The 19676-nt window shown below is 38.7% G+C and overlaps 1 protein-coding gene across 1 annotated transcript in view; it reads left to right on the top strand.

Annotated features, from left to right (window-relative positions):
* The window catches only part of ATP8A2 (ATPase phospholipid transporting 8A2), a 319989-nt gene that overhangs the window by 160667 nt on the left and 139646 nt on the right, over positions 1-19676 (top strand). The window contains exons 26-27 of the mRNA XM_066544842.1: positions 10324-10507; positions 14569-14679. Coding sequence (XP_066400939.1) covers positions 10324-10507; positions 14569-14679 — 295 coding nt within the window. The remainder of the gene's footprint in view (positions 1-10323; positions 10508-14568; positions 14680-19676) is intronic.

Here is a 19676-nt window from a genome sequence, read left to right as displayed (position 1 = left end):
GCCATCTGTTCTTCTGTTTTGCTCTTACAGAAGCAGCTGCTACGTATCAGTGTTGTTTTCACAAACCACAGGACACTTCTGTGTCTTAAACAAGATCTGTGTATATATTGAACCATGTGTTTGAGGCTAACAGATTGCCCTAGAATGTGGTTGTAAATTTGGTACTAAGAACTTAGAGTATAGGTTGTGGATGAAGACTGTAAAAATCACCTCCTTGCCCTGGATGCTGTATTTTAATGCTGTGATTTAACCATGGGCTTAGTAAATAAATGACCTTGCTAAGAAAAGAGTGAGGAGGGGAAGGAAGAAAAATAAAGGAATAATATTTTAAAACAGTGTTGCTTGTATTTAGTCTGAGGTTAGAGGTTAATGTCAAGTTCCTTTCTTTCAGGTTGTGTTTGGGCGTAGTGAGAATGCTGTGAATGTTCTGCTGTAAGTTAATGCCTAACCTGTCTTTGTACAGAGCACAGATTTAATAGTTGTAATAGTTGACCAAAAGTGAGCTAATCCTAGTCAGACTTTCAGTGGTCAATGGTGTTCCTATATCAAAGTGGTCTGATTTTTTTTTTTTTTTTTTGTAAATGCCCTGCTCCAGATTGTGTCTGTCTTGTCTATTCCAGGAGCATATAATTCAGAGATGCTAGGCTTTTGAACTATAACATGTCATTGAAAGTTGATCATTTATATGCATTTTTATAGTAAATTCCAGGAAACATTTCATAGAGAGGGAGAAAAATCATGCAGAGTTACTAGAATTCAGAAGGAAGAAAAAAAATTGTCAGTGCTTGTAGCGCTACTGAAATAGCAAACTCACTCAAATCTACTGGCTACGTATCCCTTCATCTTCCTTCCATGTCAGTGTTTGTAGTTTGTTTCTTACGTATTTGATCCTGAAAGCAGCAGTAGTTTACAACAGTAATGATGTCCAAAGCTGCTTTATTTTATATTTCTGAGCTGTAGTTGAGTGGAGGAGCACAGCACCCATCAGGCTTCTGAGAGGAGGTTCCCAGGAGATGAAGCTCATTCTCTTCTCACAGGTGGTAAGTGACAGGACATGAGAAAGTGGCCTTGAGCTGCACAAGGAAGTTTAGATTGGACATTAGGAAAAAAAAATCACTGAAACTGTGGCCAGGCATTGGAAGAGGCTGCCCAGGGAAGTGGTTGAGTTACATCCCTGGAAGTATTTAGAAGATGTGCAGGTGTGGCACTTTGGGACATGGTTTAGTGGTGGACTTGGCAGTGTTGGGCTAATGGTTGGACTTGATCTTGGATGTCTTTTCCAACTTCAATGATTCTATGATTCCATGATGTCCATGTATGTGGTGTGACTGATGCTCTCACAGTATTGCTGCTTTGTTTCTAGAGGTGGGGGCTCACCCTGGCTCTTCCAAATAATCTTTTGGCTTCACCACAGGTAGAGGCTCACTAAATGGGCTGATGCGTTTATTGATTGACATAGTGTTAATCATCACTTAATTTCATCATGTGTTGCAAAATTTTGTAAACAGCTCTGCTATGTGAAATACATGGCTGCTGGCTCTGTGTGCATATCCTCAAGGTTATAAAAAGACTAATCTGTATGTTTTGCAGACTGAGATTTTTTCGCTCTGTCATTAGAAAAAGAATGGTTTCTGTGTTGCGTGAGAACTGCTCAGGCTGATTAGCATGGAAATGAATGTATGTGCCTTAATCAGCTTGGGGTGAGGGAAGCTCAAAATTAATTTAATATATTGGCTTCATTTTAAAAACATATAGCTGCTACCACTAGTGACCATTATAGTTTAAAATGCAAAATACTCTTTCATTCGACACGGTGTTTATGCCAACTCATCACTTTTCAAATAATTTGTTTTCCAAACTAGATTTTCTGTATTTAATCTTTGTCCCATAAAGCAGACTGGGGGAAGGGCAATCAAGACAGAAACATGCAGGGAGGGATATCAAAGAGGAAGAAGATGCTGACTTGAAACTTAACCCTGTGTTCCCTGGAACATTGCGTTTATGTTACACTGCTTAATACCTCGAATCCAACTCATAAAGAGATTATTTCCTAGCCCTTATCCTCTGAAGATCATTTCAGTGGCAACTGTGAAAGGCAAATGAGTTATTGAAGTATGAAATGCAAGTGAGAAATTCTCTAGTGAAACATATGTTAAAAAAAACCCCACCTCACATAATTAACAAAACCTTTTTTTTTTTTTTGGTGGTAAAAAGATACTAAAATAATTTGTGTTTTTCCTGTTCAGAAGACTGTGTAGTTCAGGGCCTTTATAACTACAAAGAGAGCTTTACATTAAGGCATATCTAATCTATCTAGAGTGATGCAGAAGGAACTGCTTTGGTAACCATTAAATTTAAAAAATTGCCCCATGTCCTGTGAGCATGTAGAAGTGCACATGTATTTTGACTTACATCCCTGCTGGGCATCAAAAATACCCTCCTCTGGATAACCTGAAATTTAGAGGTAATATATGTTGCTCGGAAAGTCAAGTGTGCAACTGGCACACCAGTGGGACTGAAAAATTAAAGGAAGATTTTTTTGGTATTTATTTTAAGATGAAATGAGACTCCTGATGATAGGTTAAATAGGATGTTAAACTCTTTAAAATTAAAAAAACAGACTTTAACCAGTCTGATAAATTTGGATGAGTCAAGCAGTTTGAAGGACTGTCTGCTCAGGAAAAAATTTAAGTATGGACAAGTGAGACTGCAAATGAAGTGACAAAGGATGATGAAGCTGACGTTGTTCTTACAGAAACCAGTAGAGGTTTGGTAATGCTTCTGGTTGCCTGTTCAAAAGGGGTGGGACTACAGACCAGTATTAGCAAGAGCTGGGAGCAGAGTCAAGAAGTGAGGATTTTAGAAGAAGGGAAGGTGTGTCAGTTCAGCATGTCAGGAGGGAAGCAGGCAGTCTACCTTACCAGAAAACAGGAGAGCAAAAGCCTGTGCACTTGATTAATTTAAAGGTATTTAGACCTGCTATAATGTAAAAGAAGGGCTTCATTCTGTGAAATTTTATGACTTTTTCATGTGAACCACTTATGTTCAGCTCCCTTTACCTTGATTGAAAGAAAGCAGCAGTTTTGAGAGGAGATGAACTACAACCTTAAAAGTACACGTCTAAAGCCAGATGAATTGCACTCTAGAAATGCCTGTTTCTCTCTGACTATAAAAGGAGTGTGGTGTGATTAGTGCAGATAGGGATGTCTCCATTGAAGACACTTGTGTGTAGTTGGATGAATTGGATGAATTCCTTTGGTGCTTTCTCGGAACATTAAATTATCCCATCAGTTCACTCAGTGCTGACTCCAAAAACGTAAATACTGCACCACAGCCAGTCCTGTGAATGTTGTCAGCAGGGGAAGGAAGTTCAGAGAAATTGCAAAATGTAAAGCATTCAATGCAAAGCACATTTTGAGTCAAGATGAGTGGTTTTCTTCACTTTATATATGAAAGATTATCCAAGATATCTCAGGGCATCATGGCTGCAACTTAGGCCTAATCCTTGTTTGGATGACACGTGCTTGAAATCTGGAGGCTGTTGTGTGTCAGGAGAAAATCAGCTGCATAATTAAGAACTCCTAAACATAATGTAATTGTAATGTTCCTTCTTTTCCGAGCATTACTTTTAGTGGTGTGTTAATTTATCTTGCTTTTTTGCTGGGAGCCAATGCATACACTTTTGACAATGTTATTCATAGCTCTCAGCTTTATGGGCTCTCTCATCTGCCTTTTCTGCAGATGAGGTCACTGAGCTTTTTTGAAGTACTAGTGTATTTTATGATAGAACAGGGTAAAATCATGTTCACTGCAGTAAAGGTAAACTCTTAAGGGCCTTTTGTGTTGCATTAACAAGGCATTTCAAGGAAGTAGGATATCAATTTCATGTTTCATGTTAAAGACATTAATGTCTTTGTGTTTATGCCTGTTATGGCATGGAAGCAGAAAAAGGTAATACTTGAAACAGCTTCCTTCCTTGCCTTACTCTTTTCACAAATGAAAATTAAAAAAATTAAAAGCATGGGTTAGAGTGTCTTCAGAGTATTTTGTATCAAATTGAGAGTGTGGAAAGTATGCAACCCACAAGATAAATACTCCAGTCTCCTTGTGTTTGTAGAAGGGACCCACAAAAAAAATCCCCAGAAAACCCAACATGTGGCAAAATACAGGAGATGGCTGATAATCGGTATCAAACTGTGCCTTGCACAGGTGTGGAAGAGCTTGTGGGACTGCCTCTTTTCATGGCCTTGTAAGATTGTCTGGACATAAACTGATCTCTTAAAAATTACCTAATCTTTTTTCTCTCTCTATATATATATATATCTTACAAATAAAAGGACTCCAGTAGGATTTACTTACTTTATTTTTATTGATCATCTATATTTTTATGAACAACTGATAATCTCATTTGTTAGTTCTGTAGCAGAACCCTGTCTTTATTTGGTCCTTTAGACTCAAATGCAATAAATAAAACTAATTATTTTCTGAAATACTGCACTTTTATTTCCCATCTGGGCTTATACTTTGAAGCATCTGCAGTGACACAGCTGTAGTTTAAGGGCCTTGTGTGAGAATTATTATTTACAGTTGCCAGCAGTTGCTGTCATACATCTGTAACTGCAATAAATGCAGGTATGCATAGGGTCAGAATTAAGAAAGCTGTTTATCACTTCCTACTGACAGGATCTTAGGGAGTGTAGCTGACTGGTGTGACACAGGGATGCTTGTGCTGATTGTGTCCTTCCTGTTGTATTTGTGACTGCATCCATCTTGATATATTAGATGGACTCTAGGGATAGCCTTGTAGATTGCACAAAGTGTGTGGTAAAGGAATTGATTGTTTAAAATCAGTTGAAGCACATTAAAAATTTAAGTTCTGTTGCATTGCTTTGCTTGGTTAAAATGGATGGTTTCGTGTTTCTACTTTTGACGTTTTAAAAAAAGTTTGGTACCAAAATGAGTTTCTAAATAAAATGTTTGATATTGATTTTAAAATATCACCACTTCACAATATCACTGTTGGTTTGGTTTTTGTTTTTTTTTGGTAGTGGTTGGCATTTATGTGGGGTTTTTTTGTGACACTTTTCACCAAATTATGACAGAATTTGTTAAATGCTCTGGTTGGCCCATAAAGTATTCCTGGTGAAAAAATTTGAACTGAAAGTTCAAAGACTTTATTTTATCTTAAAGTCTCTTAAAAAAATGAAGTAAGCCTGAACAAACCTCCCAGTGAAATGATGTGTGGAATTGTAGAATATCTCAAGTTTGAAAGGGCCTGTAAGTCCATCTCCCTGCTCCTTGCACCTAAGACAAGATCATACAAGTAGAACTCTTCTGAACAGACAAAACATATCAGGTAAGAATTTTGCTTGTAAAAATGTATTCAGGCTAAAGAAGCAAATGCAAGCTAAATATTTAAAGCCATTGAGACTGATCTGCAGAAGTCAGTGGGAAGCCACTGATATCCTCGTTGGAAACCATCTGTGTTACTGCTCTTTGCTGTGCCCTGTGCTGCTTTTTCATGAGCCTCCTAAAGTTCAAGAGGGACCTTAAAGTATTTACTGATAAAACAATGCAGTATGTTGTTACCTGAAAAATACTCACCCCCTGCTTCCTTCCACTGTTTGTTTATGAATTTAAGTAACCTACAGATAATTAGGTCTGTAATAATTTGTGGCCTATCTTGCTTCTACCCATCCCATTAGAGAGGAAGCAACGTGGTATGATGGCAGCAGTCATCTTCTTCAGGATGAAAAGCCCTTTCTGCCCTAATCTGTTAAAGATACTGATAAGGACTATGCAGGTTTGAGACTGACAAGAACCTTCTGTTTTCCATATTAGCTTTTGTTTTCTCGAGAGCAAGGCTACCAGAAGGAAGTTCCAGAGGTGGGCAAGGAGCAGCTCTGCTGCATGACTGGCACTTAACTTCATATATCCCTGCCATCCTCCATGGACACTTTGTATTGCACAACCAGATACTGAATGATAGGCACTTGATAAAGGTGAAGTCTTGACCTTAGGCTCTCTTGTAGCCTGTGTAGGCTAAATTCAGATTGTCAGGGGAAGAGTTTGAGTAAGAATCTGAAGAGCTGATCTTATCAGATTGTAGCCATTGCTACAGTTTCGGTACTTGAAACCTGACTTCTTGTTTTCCTCAAGTATGTGTGAAGGAGCAAATCAATCTTTTGTCAGACATTTTTGAGCAGAGGCAATAAAAATAAATTCTGTAAAAATGAAAATGTTTTAGTGAACTCTTGAGTGGCACTCAAAGAACCTTTATAAGAAGCACTGCTGTCTGATCAGAGAATGAATACAAAAGTAAGCAGAAGATTTTTATGCAACTGATGCTTTATTCATATCTTAATTCTTATTTGGATGTATATCCAGACAAGGCTTAACATCCTGATACTGTTGCAGTGAGCTCTGCAGTGAAAGCCAGGATCTTCCATCAAATGATACATACCAATTCTGTTACTACAGATTTTTTTTTTCAAAGAAGTTAGTTTTTCCTTGTGCTTTTTCCTTTGAACTCATGCATTTATCCATAATCTTTGTGAACTTGGCCATACCTGGGGGAGCTGCAGTTTAGTAGTATCCTGTGCTATAATCTTCATTTCTTCCTGTAGGCAGCTTATCAAATGTGCAGAATTGTACCAAAGCTCTGATATCTGGCTAAGGGGATTAATGTCACCCAATGCAGTGTGTTGGTACCAAACAGATTACAAGGAGCAAAAGAGGTTTGGAGGCTGAGTCAGTGACTTGGAGGAGGAGAGGTGTAAAACCCCTCAGGAAATCAGTAATCATCTCAATTTGCAGTTTTTGTAGCTAATGTACTGTGTGCAACAAAATGTGTTCTCTGAAGTTGTGGGCTGTACTTGCTGTTCAAGTGTCAGAGAGGATGCATGTTATAGAGCATGTTATCTTCTCTTAGATTTCATCTTCTTAAACCAAGTCCATAAATATTTGTGGTGTTTAAAATGAGTGTGTAGCATTTCTGGTAGTTCGTTTAACCTTAGTAAGCATATGGGGATGTTAAACATTAACTGAGTGCTACATAACTGTGGATATAATTAACCTCATTTGGTCAAGACAGTAAAAGCATACTCTATGTACATTATGTAGCTGATAAATGCACTTTTATAGACACATTCCCTTGATTTGCAAATAATGGGTCACTAATCTGAAACCACATCTACACTGTAGGCACAGAAGTGAACACAGGCTGCATTAGCTTGCTTGACATGTCCCAGCTAAACTGCACTAGAACAAGCTTGAGCATCTCTGCCACATTCTGGTCATGTCTGAAGTGTCTGTAGACAAGCTGCTAGTTTAAACTACAGAGTCAGAGATGCTGTTCACATTTTGTCTTTTTAGCTTCTCTTGCTCTTTTAAGCATATTTGAAAACAGGGTGCTTCTTCAATATTTCTATCACTAGGTAACTGAAAAGTAATTGAACATAAGTTGAAATTATAAGACAAGTGTATGTCTGGGAAGGCTGTTAGAAGATATGTGCATGACTTTGCTGTGAAGAAATAATTGCATGAGAGGACTGCCAAAAGTATATGGTCCCGTGTACTGAAGGTGCCCCTGGGGCTGGTAATGAAGGTCTGTGCACTTATCAATCCAAGCCTGCCACAGCTGGCCCCAAGTCCCTCTGGAGTTTCCATTTTATGGCTTGACATCCCTTTGACTCCTTGCTCTGTGCTTGAGTATTTTTTTATGTGAGTACTGGGGCAGAGGGAGGACTGTGTGTGCATGTATGAGAGAAAAGTTAAAAATTGGTATAGATGATTCTCAGAGCTGATTTATAATGAAAAACCCAATAGCTTTTGTGCTCCATAGGTGGTTGGTGTGTTGGGGTTTTGTGTTGGCACTGTAGAGGCCCAGTTAAATACCAAGTGCTGTTTTCACTGCCAGGTAGTGGAGTGCTTAATAGATCTATCCAATGGTATTAGTAAATTTTATGGTTTTGTCAACTTTTTCCTGTATTTGGCTTTTAGGAACAGGACAGCTGCTAGACTTCTCAGGTGGTTTACTTCACATATGAAGCTTGAGTTTAGCAAGTTTCTTTTTCCCCAAATTATTCATCAAGTTATTTTAAGAGTGATTTACTAATAAAACACCTATTTAGGTATTTACTAAACAAAACCAAGGCCATAAAGCAAAATGGTGAACAAGATAACTCTGCCTTTTTTTTTTGATCAGCAGTGATCCAGATGGATGTATTAAATGGCCATTTAAGTTGCTCTCACAGGTTGTAAACTCTGGAAAAAAAAGCCAAGTAAAAATCCTCTGTCTCCCCTATTCCCAAAGCTCCCTCTTCTCCTCGTATTTTAATAGTAAAGCTTTTAGCTATCAATTACTTTTTTTTGAGTGATATGTGGCTGACTTGAGATGTGGAAAAGTTTTGTCTAAAGCTTTATTTAAGGAAATACCAAATAATTTGGAACTTTAACTAAAACTGATGGGGAAAGGAATTAGGGTTGTTTGTACAGATGGGGTTAGAATGGAAATATTTAATCTACATGTAGGTATTTCCAAAATACCTCATATGATTTGGTAACCTGATCTACCTTTTCCACGATTTTCCATGACAAAAGGGCATTTTGGGTGTCTTATCCAATTTAGAAACCTAGTCCTGAGTATTTTTCTGGTCTTGCCTGATTTAGACTAGATCAACTCTGAATTCTATGAATTTTTATTTACTTGAAACTGATATAAAATGAGAGAAGAATCAAGTTAAAGTAACTGCCAATAAATCTGATAAGGATATTAAGATATAATGGAGTCAGTCTTTTGTTTTGGAGTTGGAATTGAGTAACATCTTTTCTGAGGTCAGGGTTGCATACACAAGACGTATGTGAGATCAGGAAGCGGCCTTTGTGCTTTCTGATCTGGCCTGCATAGTCTGAGATTGGAAAGATGGCCTGGAAAGTAGGGAGGTCAGCTGGAGGAGGGAAGAGCATCATTAAGGTTGGGAAAGTCCTTCAGGATAATTATAACTGACAAGTCCACCACTAAACTTCAGTGCTGCATCTACATGACTTTTAAATACCGCTGGGGATTGTGACTCCATCACTTCCCTGGGCAGCCTGTTTCAATACTGGTCAACCTTTTCTCTTAATTTTTTCCTCATATCCAATCTAAACCTCCCTTGGCACAACTTGAAGCCCTTTCCTCTTGTTCTTACCATCTTTTACCTGGGGCAAGACATCCCTCCTTCAGTACCATCTCCTTTGTGGTGGTTGTAGAGGGTCATTAGGTATGTACCCCTGCCACCTTCTTCAGGCTGAACAATCAGAGCTCCCCCAGCTGCTCCTCATAAGAGTTGTGCTCCAGACCCTTCTCCAGCTCCATTGCCCTTCCCTGGACATGCTCCAGCACCTCACTTGTTTTTTCCTGAATTGAGGGACCCAAAACTGAACTCAAGGTGTGGCCTCATCAGTACCAAGTACAGGGGGACGGTCACTGCCCTGCTCCTGCTGGCCACACCCTGGCTGATCCAGGCCAGGATGCCATCGGCCTTCTTGGCTGCCTGGGGACACACTGGATCGTGTTCAGCTGCCGTTGGCCAGCACCCCCAGGTCCTTTTCTGCCAGGCAGTTTCTCTGCCAGTAATGCTGCCTGGAGTTTTTGTGACCTAAGTGCGGGATCCAGCACTTGACCTTCCTGAACTTCATACAACTGCCCTTGGTCCATCAGTCCAGCCTGTCCAATCCCTCTGCAGGGCCTTCCTGCCTTTCAGCTGATCAATATTCTCACCCAACTTGGTGTCATCTGCAAACTGACTTAGACTATACCCAATCCTCTCATTGAGCTCATTGATAAAGATGTTAAACAGAGATGGTTTAATAATAAAGTAAGCCTGCAATATCTTTTGCAAACCATTGAAAGCGTCTCTGAATATATTTGTGGTCTTTCTCCTTCTGGATGGTGATGACAGGAGGCAGGGAAGCCTGCACTTCTAATCTGTAAACTGTCATAGTTGAAGAGAAAACTCACTTCAATGTTCCCAATATAACATCACCGGTGTTATGCCAGTTAGGAGGGGCTGGGTAAGGAAAGCAAAGCTTTGAAAGCTTTCATAGAGATTTGGTCTCTTTTGCATGAACTATCAGCAATTAGGTAAATGTGAAACTATTTTTAAAGCTACTTTTTTCTTCTGAAATAGTTTGGGACGGGTTCTGAAGTTCAGTTGTTGAATAAAGGAACTTTCCAGCAACTGCCTTTGATTACTTCTAAATGTAGGTTACAGCTGTCCTTTTGGAAAAGGCACACAGCTCAGCATGTGAGAAACTGACACCTTTTTCTCTCCTTTTCAGAGTATCTCCTCTACAGAAGTCCGAAATAGTAGACATGGTCAAGAAACACGTCAATGCCATAACACTTGCCATTGGGGATGGTGCCAATGACGTAGGAATGATCCAGACAGCTCACGTTGGAGTGGGGATCAGTGGCAATGAGGGCATGCAGGCAACCAATTGCTCGGATTATGCCATTGCACAGGTCAGATGCAAGAATGAACAACTGCCATATCATCTTTGGGAAATGCACTGTGCAGCCATGTAGTGTTTGATTGGCTTCTTCTAAGCTAGAAGCATCTCTGATTGTTTCTTTTTCCAGGCAGCTGTCTAGAACATATTTTGGATATATTTTTGGGTATTTGTTTTGATTTTGTATTCTTCAGGGCAAAGCCCCACTTCTCTTCAAACTTTTTGTTTCCTCCTGACAACTGTGCAATATCTTGGTTCTTCAGTAATCAGGGGGAAGCAATTTCTGGAATGCTTGTGTTAATATGCTTTTCAGTAACTGACCTGTCTTGGTGCAAACTCTTCTCTTACTATGAGTAGGTACTATAACCAGGCATGTGAGAATTTGGCTGTTTGGCAGTTCTTAATTTGAGGTGTCTCCTCTGTCTTTATTTCCCCTTGCCCCCTGTGTTGCATCCAAGATAACAGTTCTAGAGAGCTGGCCAGCATTTTCATTTTACACATGTTATTTTGAACATTATTTGAGAGAGTGCTCCTAAACTAGTTTATCAAATTCAGAACTGATTTCTGCAGCTAAAAAGAGGAGTTAAAAGCCTTTTTTGGTTTGTTTTGCTGAAAAAAACACAATTTAGAATCAAGATTTTGAAAGAAAAATCAGAAAGGAAGAAGATGCTTCAGTTGCTGGATATCCTCTGAATACTCTTTAGACCTGAGATGCTCTATGTGTTTGAGGCTGATGCAGGGCAAAACCACATCGAGCTGACAGGAAGAGGAGACAATCCCTTGTCTCCTCAGTGGCCAGATTGTCAGCTGATGTTCCCTTCTGACAGGGTGTAGTCAGATTTGTTCTACCAAATGACGTGAAATATTTCCATCTTTTGATAGCTCCCAGTAGGAGGTGAGGTTTTGAAAAGGCAGGGATAATGCTGCTGTATGCACAGATAACTGTTCATTGTGGTAACCCTGCTGAGAAGCTAAGTGTCAGTCTTGTTTGCTGCTCTGTTGTTACCTCTGATGAAGAACCTGAAGTTTCAGGTTTGAATAACTGAGACCTTTCACAAAATCTATCTTGAGAATTTTAGGCAGTTTTACCAAGTTTTTCTGTCATGAGCAGTAGCATATTCCAAATATATACCAGTATAGGAACTTCCATAGCCATTGTCTCTGGTATCTCATAATGAGTTTTGCATTTTTAATTTCAGTGGATTATATACAGCTTCTGCTGTATAACTTAATGGAATACTCTTTACCCGGACTTCCTCAGATCATTTATTACTTCTGCTTTGCTAACTAAGCATAAGCAGCAAGGGTTTTGTCTGTAGAAGGCCCTATATATGTTATTTCTTTTGTGTCATAGTAATGCTAAATCTGGGGAAGTAATTCCATGTTCACATGTTGCTTTTGCACTAAAAGAACCCCTGTATTCCAGTTTAGTGTTAGAACACGGAAGCTGCTCTTCGTTTAAATTCCAGTCAGCAAGTTGCTGACAATAACGATGAATCTTTTTCATTCAATATGAAATAAAAGCTGGTGACACCAGCACAGAGTTGCAGCATTCAAAAATTAGTGAAAAACCGTGGAACTGGTTTTTTTTTTTGGTGCTTGTGTAGAAGAATCTGTACTGATTAAATCAGAAAACATATTAAAAAATCCCTGTAGTAGAGGAGACTAATACTGTGTGGTAGTATGTGCTTAAAAAAAAAAAGTAAATTCAAAAGAAAAACTTGATCTCCGTGGAGTATATTTCTTTCAGCAAAGACATGGAACTCCCACTAAAACGTTACTGTATGTGCATGCCTTGAAGGCAGAGTATGTTCTTATTGAGTAATTTAAGACGACCACTGTAATGTAGCATCTCATGTTCAAATGCTATTTCAAATGCAGTGCTGCCAGAAGTAGGCACTTGGAGAAGAGAGAGTCTCTATATAGGCTCATTTGGGATTCCAGGGAGAATCAAAGCATAAACCAAACAAAAATAAAAACCAGCTTGTGTCTGACTCCTCTTGAAATAGCTTCCACAGGTGCAAGGAGCATCTGTTTGAATCATCCTTTTCCCTTGAAATGATATTGCACCAGTGACCTCTATTTAGAGAATTCCCAAATCAAATGACCTAACTAGTTAGAGAGACAGTAGTAGACTTTAATAACTTTTTTTTTCTCAGTAAATAGCTTTATCATCTTAATCCAGAGAACATCTGGTGTCTAGGGACTATTTCCTTTTCTTAATTAAGGAAGCTTTTTTCTTCAACACATTTCTTGTTTTAGTTTTCTTCTTTGGAAAAATTAGCTTGTTTTGTGGATGCCTTTTCACTGTCTTAAAACTCCCAACATGCCATCACCTCATCCTTTAGTCAAGACAGATTCTAGAAGATAATCTCTGTATAAAAGAAGTTATGCTAGGGTTGATACAGAGACGACTGTAAAAACTCACACACTGTTTCACAGGTATGCTGACCAGATGGTGATAATGTTTCCTGCTGATTTAAAATGCTGTAAATACAGGAGCAGCCAAGCAGGGACAATGTCTTGGTGGAGCCCCTGTCTGCACTGCTCTGTGCCAGTAGCTGTGCATCAAAGCAGATTTAGTTCTTTGCCATGTCTTAATGGGACTCTTCACTGGTGTGAGCAGGCTCTCTGTGTTCTTTAGGCTCTGAGTATCTTCCTTGCTATGCTCTGTAGTGCACTCATTTTCATGAGAGCACAGACAAGAGCAACCAATGGTTGAATTTTTTGTTGCCTTGAGCTTTCAAGAAGACCACATCCAACATGGTTGTTAGATTCAGCAGAGAGGTTCTCAGGCTGTTTCTGACTATTGTCCACAGGAGCTCTGGGATGGTTTGTAAGGACATTGTGGCAAGTTTCCCATCGCTTTGGTGGTGTTTTGTTAGTGATTTTGATGAGGAAAGTTGTAGCTCTCCTGCAAATTAACTTGAGGCATTTAGGGGTCTAACAGGTCAGCTACTCCCTTGGGAGTGTCCCAGTTATAGCTCTAGCTCAAGTTAAGCAGAGAACAGTAAAGCCTGGTTCACTTATGTTTTCTCTCCTTCTCTGCTGGCATATCCTAACAAATCTGAGTTGCTGATGCATGGGAGAGAGGCTGTCCTTACAGGATTTGTGGTTCAGTGATTTCATTGCTGGAAAGCATGGGAGCAGAGCTGCCTCACAACAGCCTTAACTCTTTACTGTAGCTTTCAATTTCAGATAAATTTTGGTTAAAATAAATGATCTGGAATCTAAATTTAGAAGTCAGGGTTTTTCTGTCAAGTCATTTGCGGAAAAGGAAGCAAAGCAAATAATTACCTTAGTGTCCAAGGTCCCTTCAGGTACATACATGCTAAACAGTAAACACAGTCATCCCTTTGAGCTGTGGGCAAAAGAGGAATGCTGCAGGTCATAAGAAGGTTCGCTAACAAAGCCAAGACAAGAAAATTATGTATTTCCCAGTAGTCTGGATTACAACGCTGACTCCATAAAAGTCCATTTTCAGAAGTTAAGAATTTGAGCTCCATCTGGGAGCTCAAACTAGCATTAAAAGGTATGCAATCATACAAGCTTAGTTTACTTACCCTTTTTGGCAAATGCACCTTGCTGTATACAATATTTTATATAACACAGAATCACATGTATTTTGGGGGCAGAAATGTTAATATCTATTCTCTATAAATGCATTTATTTTTCCACTTTCGTTCCCCTCTTGTGTATTTTGTATCAGCTCAAGACAATTTTGTTTATTAGGTTGTTCATTTTACAGAGGGAAAGGAGATACTGAACCTTGTAAGCCCTCAAACATTGATTTTACCATCAGAATGGTAATAACAATTGAAGACTTTTTGCCATTTAAAACCACTTTTTAGAACCTTCAGAAGTTTTGCTGCAGAAAAGATTTTAGCTTTCAGTATTTTAAGAATTGGTTTTTGCGTATATCTTCAGTTTAGTTGTTTAAATACTGCACTTCAACTGCTTCCCGGGCTGATTTGAGGATTTTTCTTTTTCATTGAGGACATGTGTTTACTTTCAACCTTTTTTTTTTTTTTAGCAATTCTTCATATATGTAAATACTTCTTTTCTGTCTTTCAGTTTTCCTACTTGGAGAAGCTATTGTTGGTCCACGGTGCTTGGAGTTACAATCGAGTTACCAAATGCATACTGTACTGCTTCTACAAAAATGTGGTTTTGTATATTATTGAGGTAAGAGAAACTAAATGGATGGGTCTTACTGGTGCTCACTCCTTATTCCTTATATCATCTCTTGTAACTAGAAAAGCTCACCCAAATGGATTGAGCAAGAAGGACTGCCATTTTTTTTTCCATGTTTAACCATTTAAAATTCTGTTTTCATCCTCAAATCACTTTGCTTTGAATGTTTACAAAGGAAGACCAAAGGTTTTCAGTACTGCGAAGCTTTGAATATGAGATGTCAGAGGCAAAGTTCATTCCTTCTGTGCAAACACTCTTATTGAAAGTATCTTTGTATTCATGGAAATATTTCAATTAGTGCTTGTATTTATAAAAACGGGAATTTGGTAGCTAAATTTAAATCAAAAATTCATTTAATAGGCAAATAATAAACTATTCAAAACTGTAGCTTTACCTTCCAATTTACCAAGACCACAGATTAGCTGGAACTAAAATTAGTTTGCTTTGTTTTTTGAAAAGAGATGACATAATTTTGCAAATGACATTCATTTACAAAATGAATCATGTTATTTGATTTGATAATTAAAATATAACTGTATTTTGAAAATAATTTGCTGGAAGGTATCAAGTACTGAAACTGGTTTATAAAGAGGGCTGAATACTGTTACTACCATTCCATTTCAGCATGCTTAAGATAGGAGTGTAGTTCTCATGCTGCAGAATATCATCTTGAATTCAGGATGTATCAGGAAGGGGTTTTTACGTGTTGTTGCCTAGCTAGAAATACTCAAGGAACTTGGAGTCAGTGGTTTGATCAGTTGAGTATCAAGTGATCACTTGCTACAGCAATTTCCACAGTGTTGATCAGTTTTATTATTATATGTGCATATAGGTTAGATTTTCTATTTCTTTGTACAGTTGAGCAGCCATGAATGAGGTTAACAGAAAATTGCAATATTTATAATTAGGCAGGTAATTATATCAATTAGAGCAGATAGTGGGTGAGTAATATTTTGCTATTCAGTAAGTCATATAATGATCAGTGTGGTCAGTATTCCTGACTCCATCAGGGTTTGATCATTTTCTTTGTATGATGTTTGAGAACAAATATTGTCCACTAACTTGTTACACTTTTCTAGTGCTATTTCTGAATTAGCTGTTATCTGTTAAAATTTCAACACTTAATAGTCTACTGCAAGGAGTTATCCTATACATCATGTTTTTAGTAAAGGTTTTTACATGCTGTTGGAGAGAATAACAATATTTGTGCAAAGAAAATATAAATAACTTTAAAAAGAGCTCTTCTATTTTATTTCTTACTGAGCATGGCTGGCTGTTGCTGGGGTTTTGCCTGAACTTTTCATAAAATGCTTAGTAGCTTCATGATCTTCTGCTAGATTTTTTTCTCTATTTGAAAATTAGTTTTGGAAGTCCTGCTTCTAGCTTATTATAGCACCATGTGTCTTTTTTTCTTTTAACATAGTCTGACAAGTAAATTAAGTTCTGCATCAAATGTTGTATGGCAAAACTGTGCCTTCCCTTATAAGCAACTGTGCAAGGAGTTGAATACAGGAGTTCTCTGGGACTTCCATCCTGAGGTAGCTCAATTATTTTACCCTAGGGTAGAATTTTATTCACCAGATATCTCTACATGATATATAAAATCCAAGTCTGCTCTGAGAATATGAGGTCAGAGGTTTTCTCCACTGTCTTAGGCCATGTTCAGTTCTTTCTGCATGCTGTCCTGAGCCAAATGAGCTTTTATGTCTCCTCATATCCATGACTTAGGAGGAGTCAGTTTCACCAACGCCTGAGCACTGGAAAATGTCTTACAAGATGCAGCTCTGCACCTTGGTTACCTCTCTGTGCTTGTGCTGTATAGTAGTTGGGAGCAAGTTTAAGGCTTTAAGGGAGATGAAGTGACAGACATTGTTGTCCTGCAGCAATGGGAAGAGTTCAATTTGGTTTTCCCTGGTGAGTTCCTTTTACTAGCAGCCTTAAGGAACTTCCCCTCCACAACTGTGTAAACTAGCCAAATTGCCTGGAAACCCAAGAGACACCAAGAGTTTTGGTATCCTAGGGATACAGGGTAGAGAGAAGAGATCTTTAATTCCCTCCTTAGCTTTACACAAAGCAAGAGAGGTTGTTTTGTGTATGTACTGTGAGGCTTGGCAGTGTTGATCAGTTTGTGGTATGAAATGATGCTCATGAAAGAGATGCTCCACGAGGGAATAAATCCTTCAACTTGAGAGACTGGTAGTTAAATGCCTGGCACTTCTGCACTGTTGCTTATGTCTATGGTGTGTTCCTGATTGTTTCCTGGTGTTCTGGACAAGTTTAATATTTACCCATACTTTCTGCTTGGATATGTGGTGTATGGGGAATATCCTTTTAGCATTGTAATGAAACAGGGATTTGAACTTGAGCTACTTTGTAAGTATCTTCAGAAGGATTGTACTAAGTAAATATTTATACAGTTGAATGAAAAAGCACATCATGAATATGACTGCCAGTTCTACCTTTGTTACTGTATCTGTTTTATTTCAGTGGAGTTTTAACACCTGAGGAATAGATATAGTAAGCCTTATATAAATGGCTTTTGCAGCAGAGAGGCATTGGGGCTATCATAACTTTTATTCCCTGATACTTTGCAAATACCACGGGGAAGGAAAAGGTGGTAGTCCAGCTTGGCACACAGAACATCTGGACAGATCTTGGAGAGGCATGCAAGTTAAGGCATTAAGATTTAACTTAATTAAACAATGGTAAATGCTTGAGAAAAGCGTATTGCCATCTGTTTTTCTAGCATCCCAATGCTGGAATGCTAAAACTCCTCATACATTAGAAGTTCATCTTGATACCAGTTATGTACACTTCAGCCTGGAGGATCCAAAGTATTCATCCCTGAAACATTAAATTTACCAGCTTTTTCAGGTTCTAGGTTAAAATACGCAATTTGGGGTTTTGTGAAAAGTATACTTAGATAATTGTCATCATGGGATTCACTCCTAGGAGGTGCTGTGGGGTTAAGGCTGGTGCTTACCTTTCTGCAATGGCTGATTCTTTGTGGAGAGACAGGGGCCCAGGAACTGTTTTCGGCTGCTTTGATGATTAAAATGTGCGCCTGTATTGAGATAGTTCCATGCAGCTAGAGAGGTGGTACAGCAGACAGGAGGCCTTGTGATTTAGTGATTGCAGGGGCAATGGAGCTGAGAATGCATTTTCCCTCTCTTGAAAATGCCCTCCTAGTATTTTTCAAGAGGTGAATTTTAAGTCGTCAAAAGTTTAGTGAAATCTGAAAAGACTTTGTCTCGGCTTAACAACTGGAAACTCTATGTTCCTCTTCTTTCTCTAGCCTGGTCTCTCCTTTACCATTTCTTTATCACTGTCCTCCTGCCATTCTCTTGATTTCTCCCCTTAATTTTTGAAAATACAAAACTAAGTGAAGTATAACTAAAAAGCACAAAGAGAAGCAGATCCTGGAAATTCAAGTCCTTTTGGTGGGATTCTTAGCCCAATTCCTGAACCCCTGTATATCACTGTTGCCAAGGTGCTTCAGGGTATGAAGTTGAGAATCTCTTACTTATGGACTCACCTATCAAAAGAGGTGCAGAATCTAACCTTTCCATCCACAGAGCTGGTTGGCAGATTAATTGCTGCTTCTTGCCCATCCGTGACTATCCATGCTGGGTCTGTCCTAAGAGGAGCAGGGGAATCTGCTTGGAAAACTACCTAGATGACTGTAGGGATGAAATGCAAATATAAAGCCCTCTCTTTGATGCTCATTCCTGTATTTCCCATATCTGCATGTACTAGCAGTGTGCACTAAATCTGTTTCTAAGGAAAGCTAACCATTCAGCATCATCCTGAGGCAGAAGACCAGTGACAAGGTTTCAACTGTTAAAGATTTGACAAACAAGTAGCTAGGCATACTCAAAAAATACCATTTCATTCAATTACTTATGTAGCTGGCTTCAAACTGAGTAGTGAAACAGAAGATGTGTTTCACATCTGTTGAGCAGATACGTTTAACTGGAGATGATATAAAGTTGTCCTGTTGACATCAGAGCTTTGAAATATAGCTGATTTCAAATGTAAAAGAATACAGGAATGTTGCTTTCATGTCGTGCTTGGAGAAGTAGAAACACAGCAAGATCAAAGGTGGTATCAGAAATATCAGGTAAGAGTTCAAGGCCTTTGGGAATGGTTCTGTGGAAACAGTAGCATGGAAGATAGCTTTCAGGCCAACTCAGTGTGCAGGAAAAATGTGCTCAGTTCTTCACTGGAGAATGTGGGTTTTTTGAAACATACTTAATATGAAGCACTTTTGTATTATATATTGCAGAATGAGTCAGGGGCGGGAATAGATGGCCCGGCCCCAGGGTCAAGTCTGGCAGGGTAGGGCCATGACAGAGAACTGAATGGCAATGGGGAAGGAGAGAGTATAATGTACATACCTTGGTTGCTGCATAATTTTAATTTTTACTTTAAGAATCCAGAGATAAATTGTAAGCCTAGATTAGAAAGCTGTTTCTTTGTTGCTGCTGAAAGGTAAGTCTAATATCTGAGCGGTGTTAAACAAACAAGATAAACATACTGAACAACAAACCACTAAGATCATAATTTTTATTCCAGAGCTGAATTTCCAAGTTTCAAAAGCTCTGAGCAAACACAATACCTAGATAAACATGCTTTTAAACAAGAGGTGATTTTGTGAGTCAGCAAGGTCTGGTAATGAGAGCTGTTAAGTGCACTCTTAGTGGTCACCACTTCAGACGAGCTGATAGCTCAGGCTGCCAAAGCACACATGAAGTGTTGCAGCATGAGGCTTTGCATTTGTTTTTCCTGTTTTCTTGCTTTTCCATCAAACACAACAGGTATTTTAAAAAATATGGAAAGCAGGGATGGGAATTTCAACTCTTTTCTCCAAATGGTAGGCATAAATGAGTGTATATGTTATGGTACTAAAAATATACAGCTACAATGCTTCTGTGTGCTTATTCCTGATTTATATGATCTGACTTTTACCTATATCTCTGTGCTTTCTG

The sequence above is a fragment of the Molothrus aeneus genome, chromosome 2, assembly GCF_037042795.1.
Source record: "Molothrus aeneus isolate 106 chromosome 2, BPBGC_Maene_1.0, whole genome shotgun sequence".
Taxonomy (NCBI): domain Eukaryota; kingdom Metazoa; phylum Chordata; class Aves; order Passeriformes; family Icteridae; genus Molothrus; species Molothrus aeneus.
This window is presented reverse-complemented; position numbering and strand designations above follow the sequence as displayed.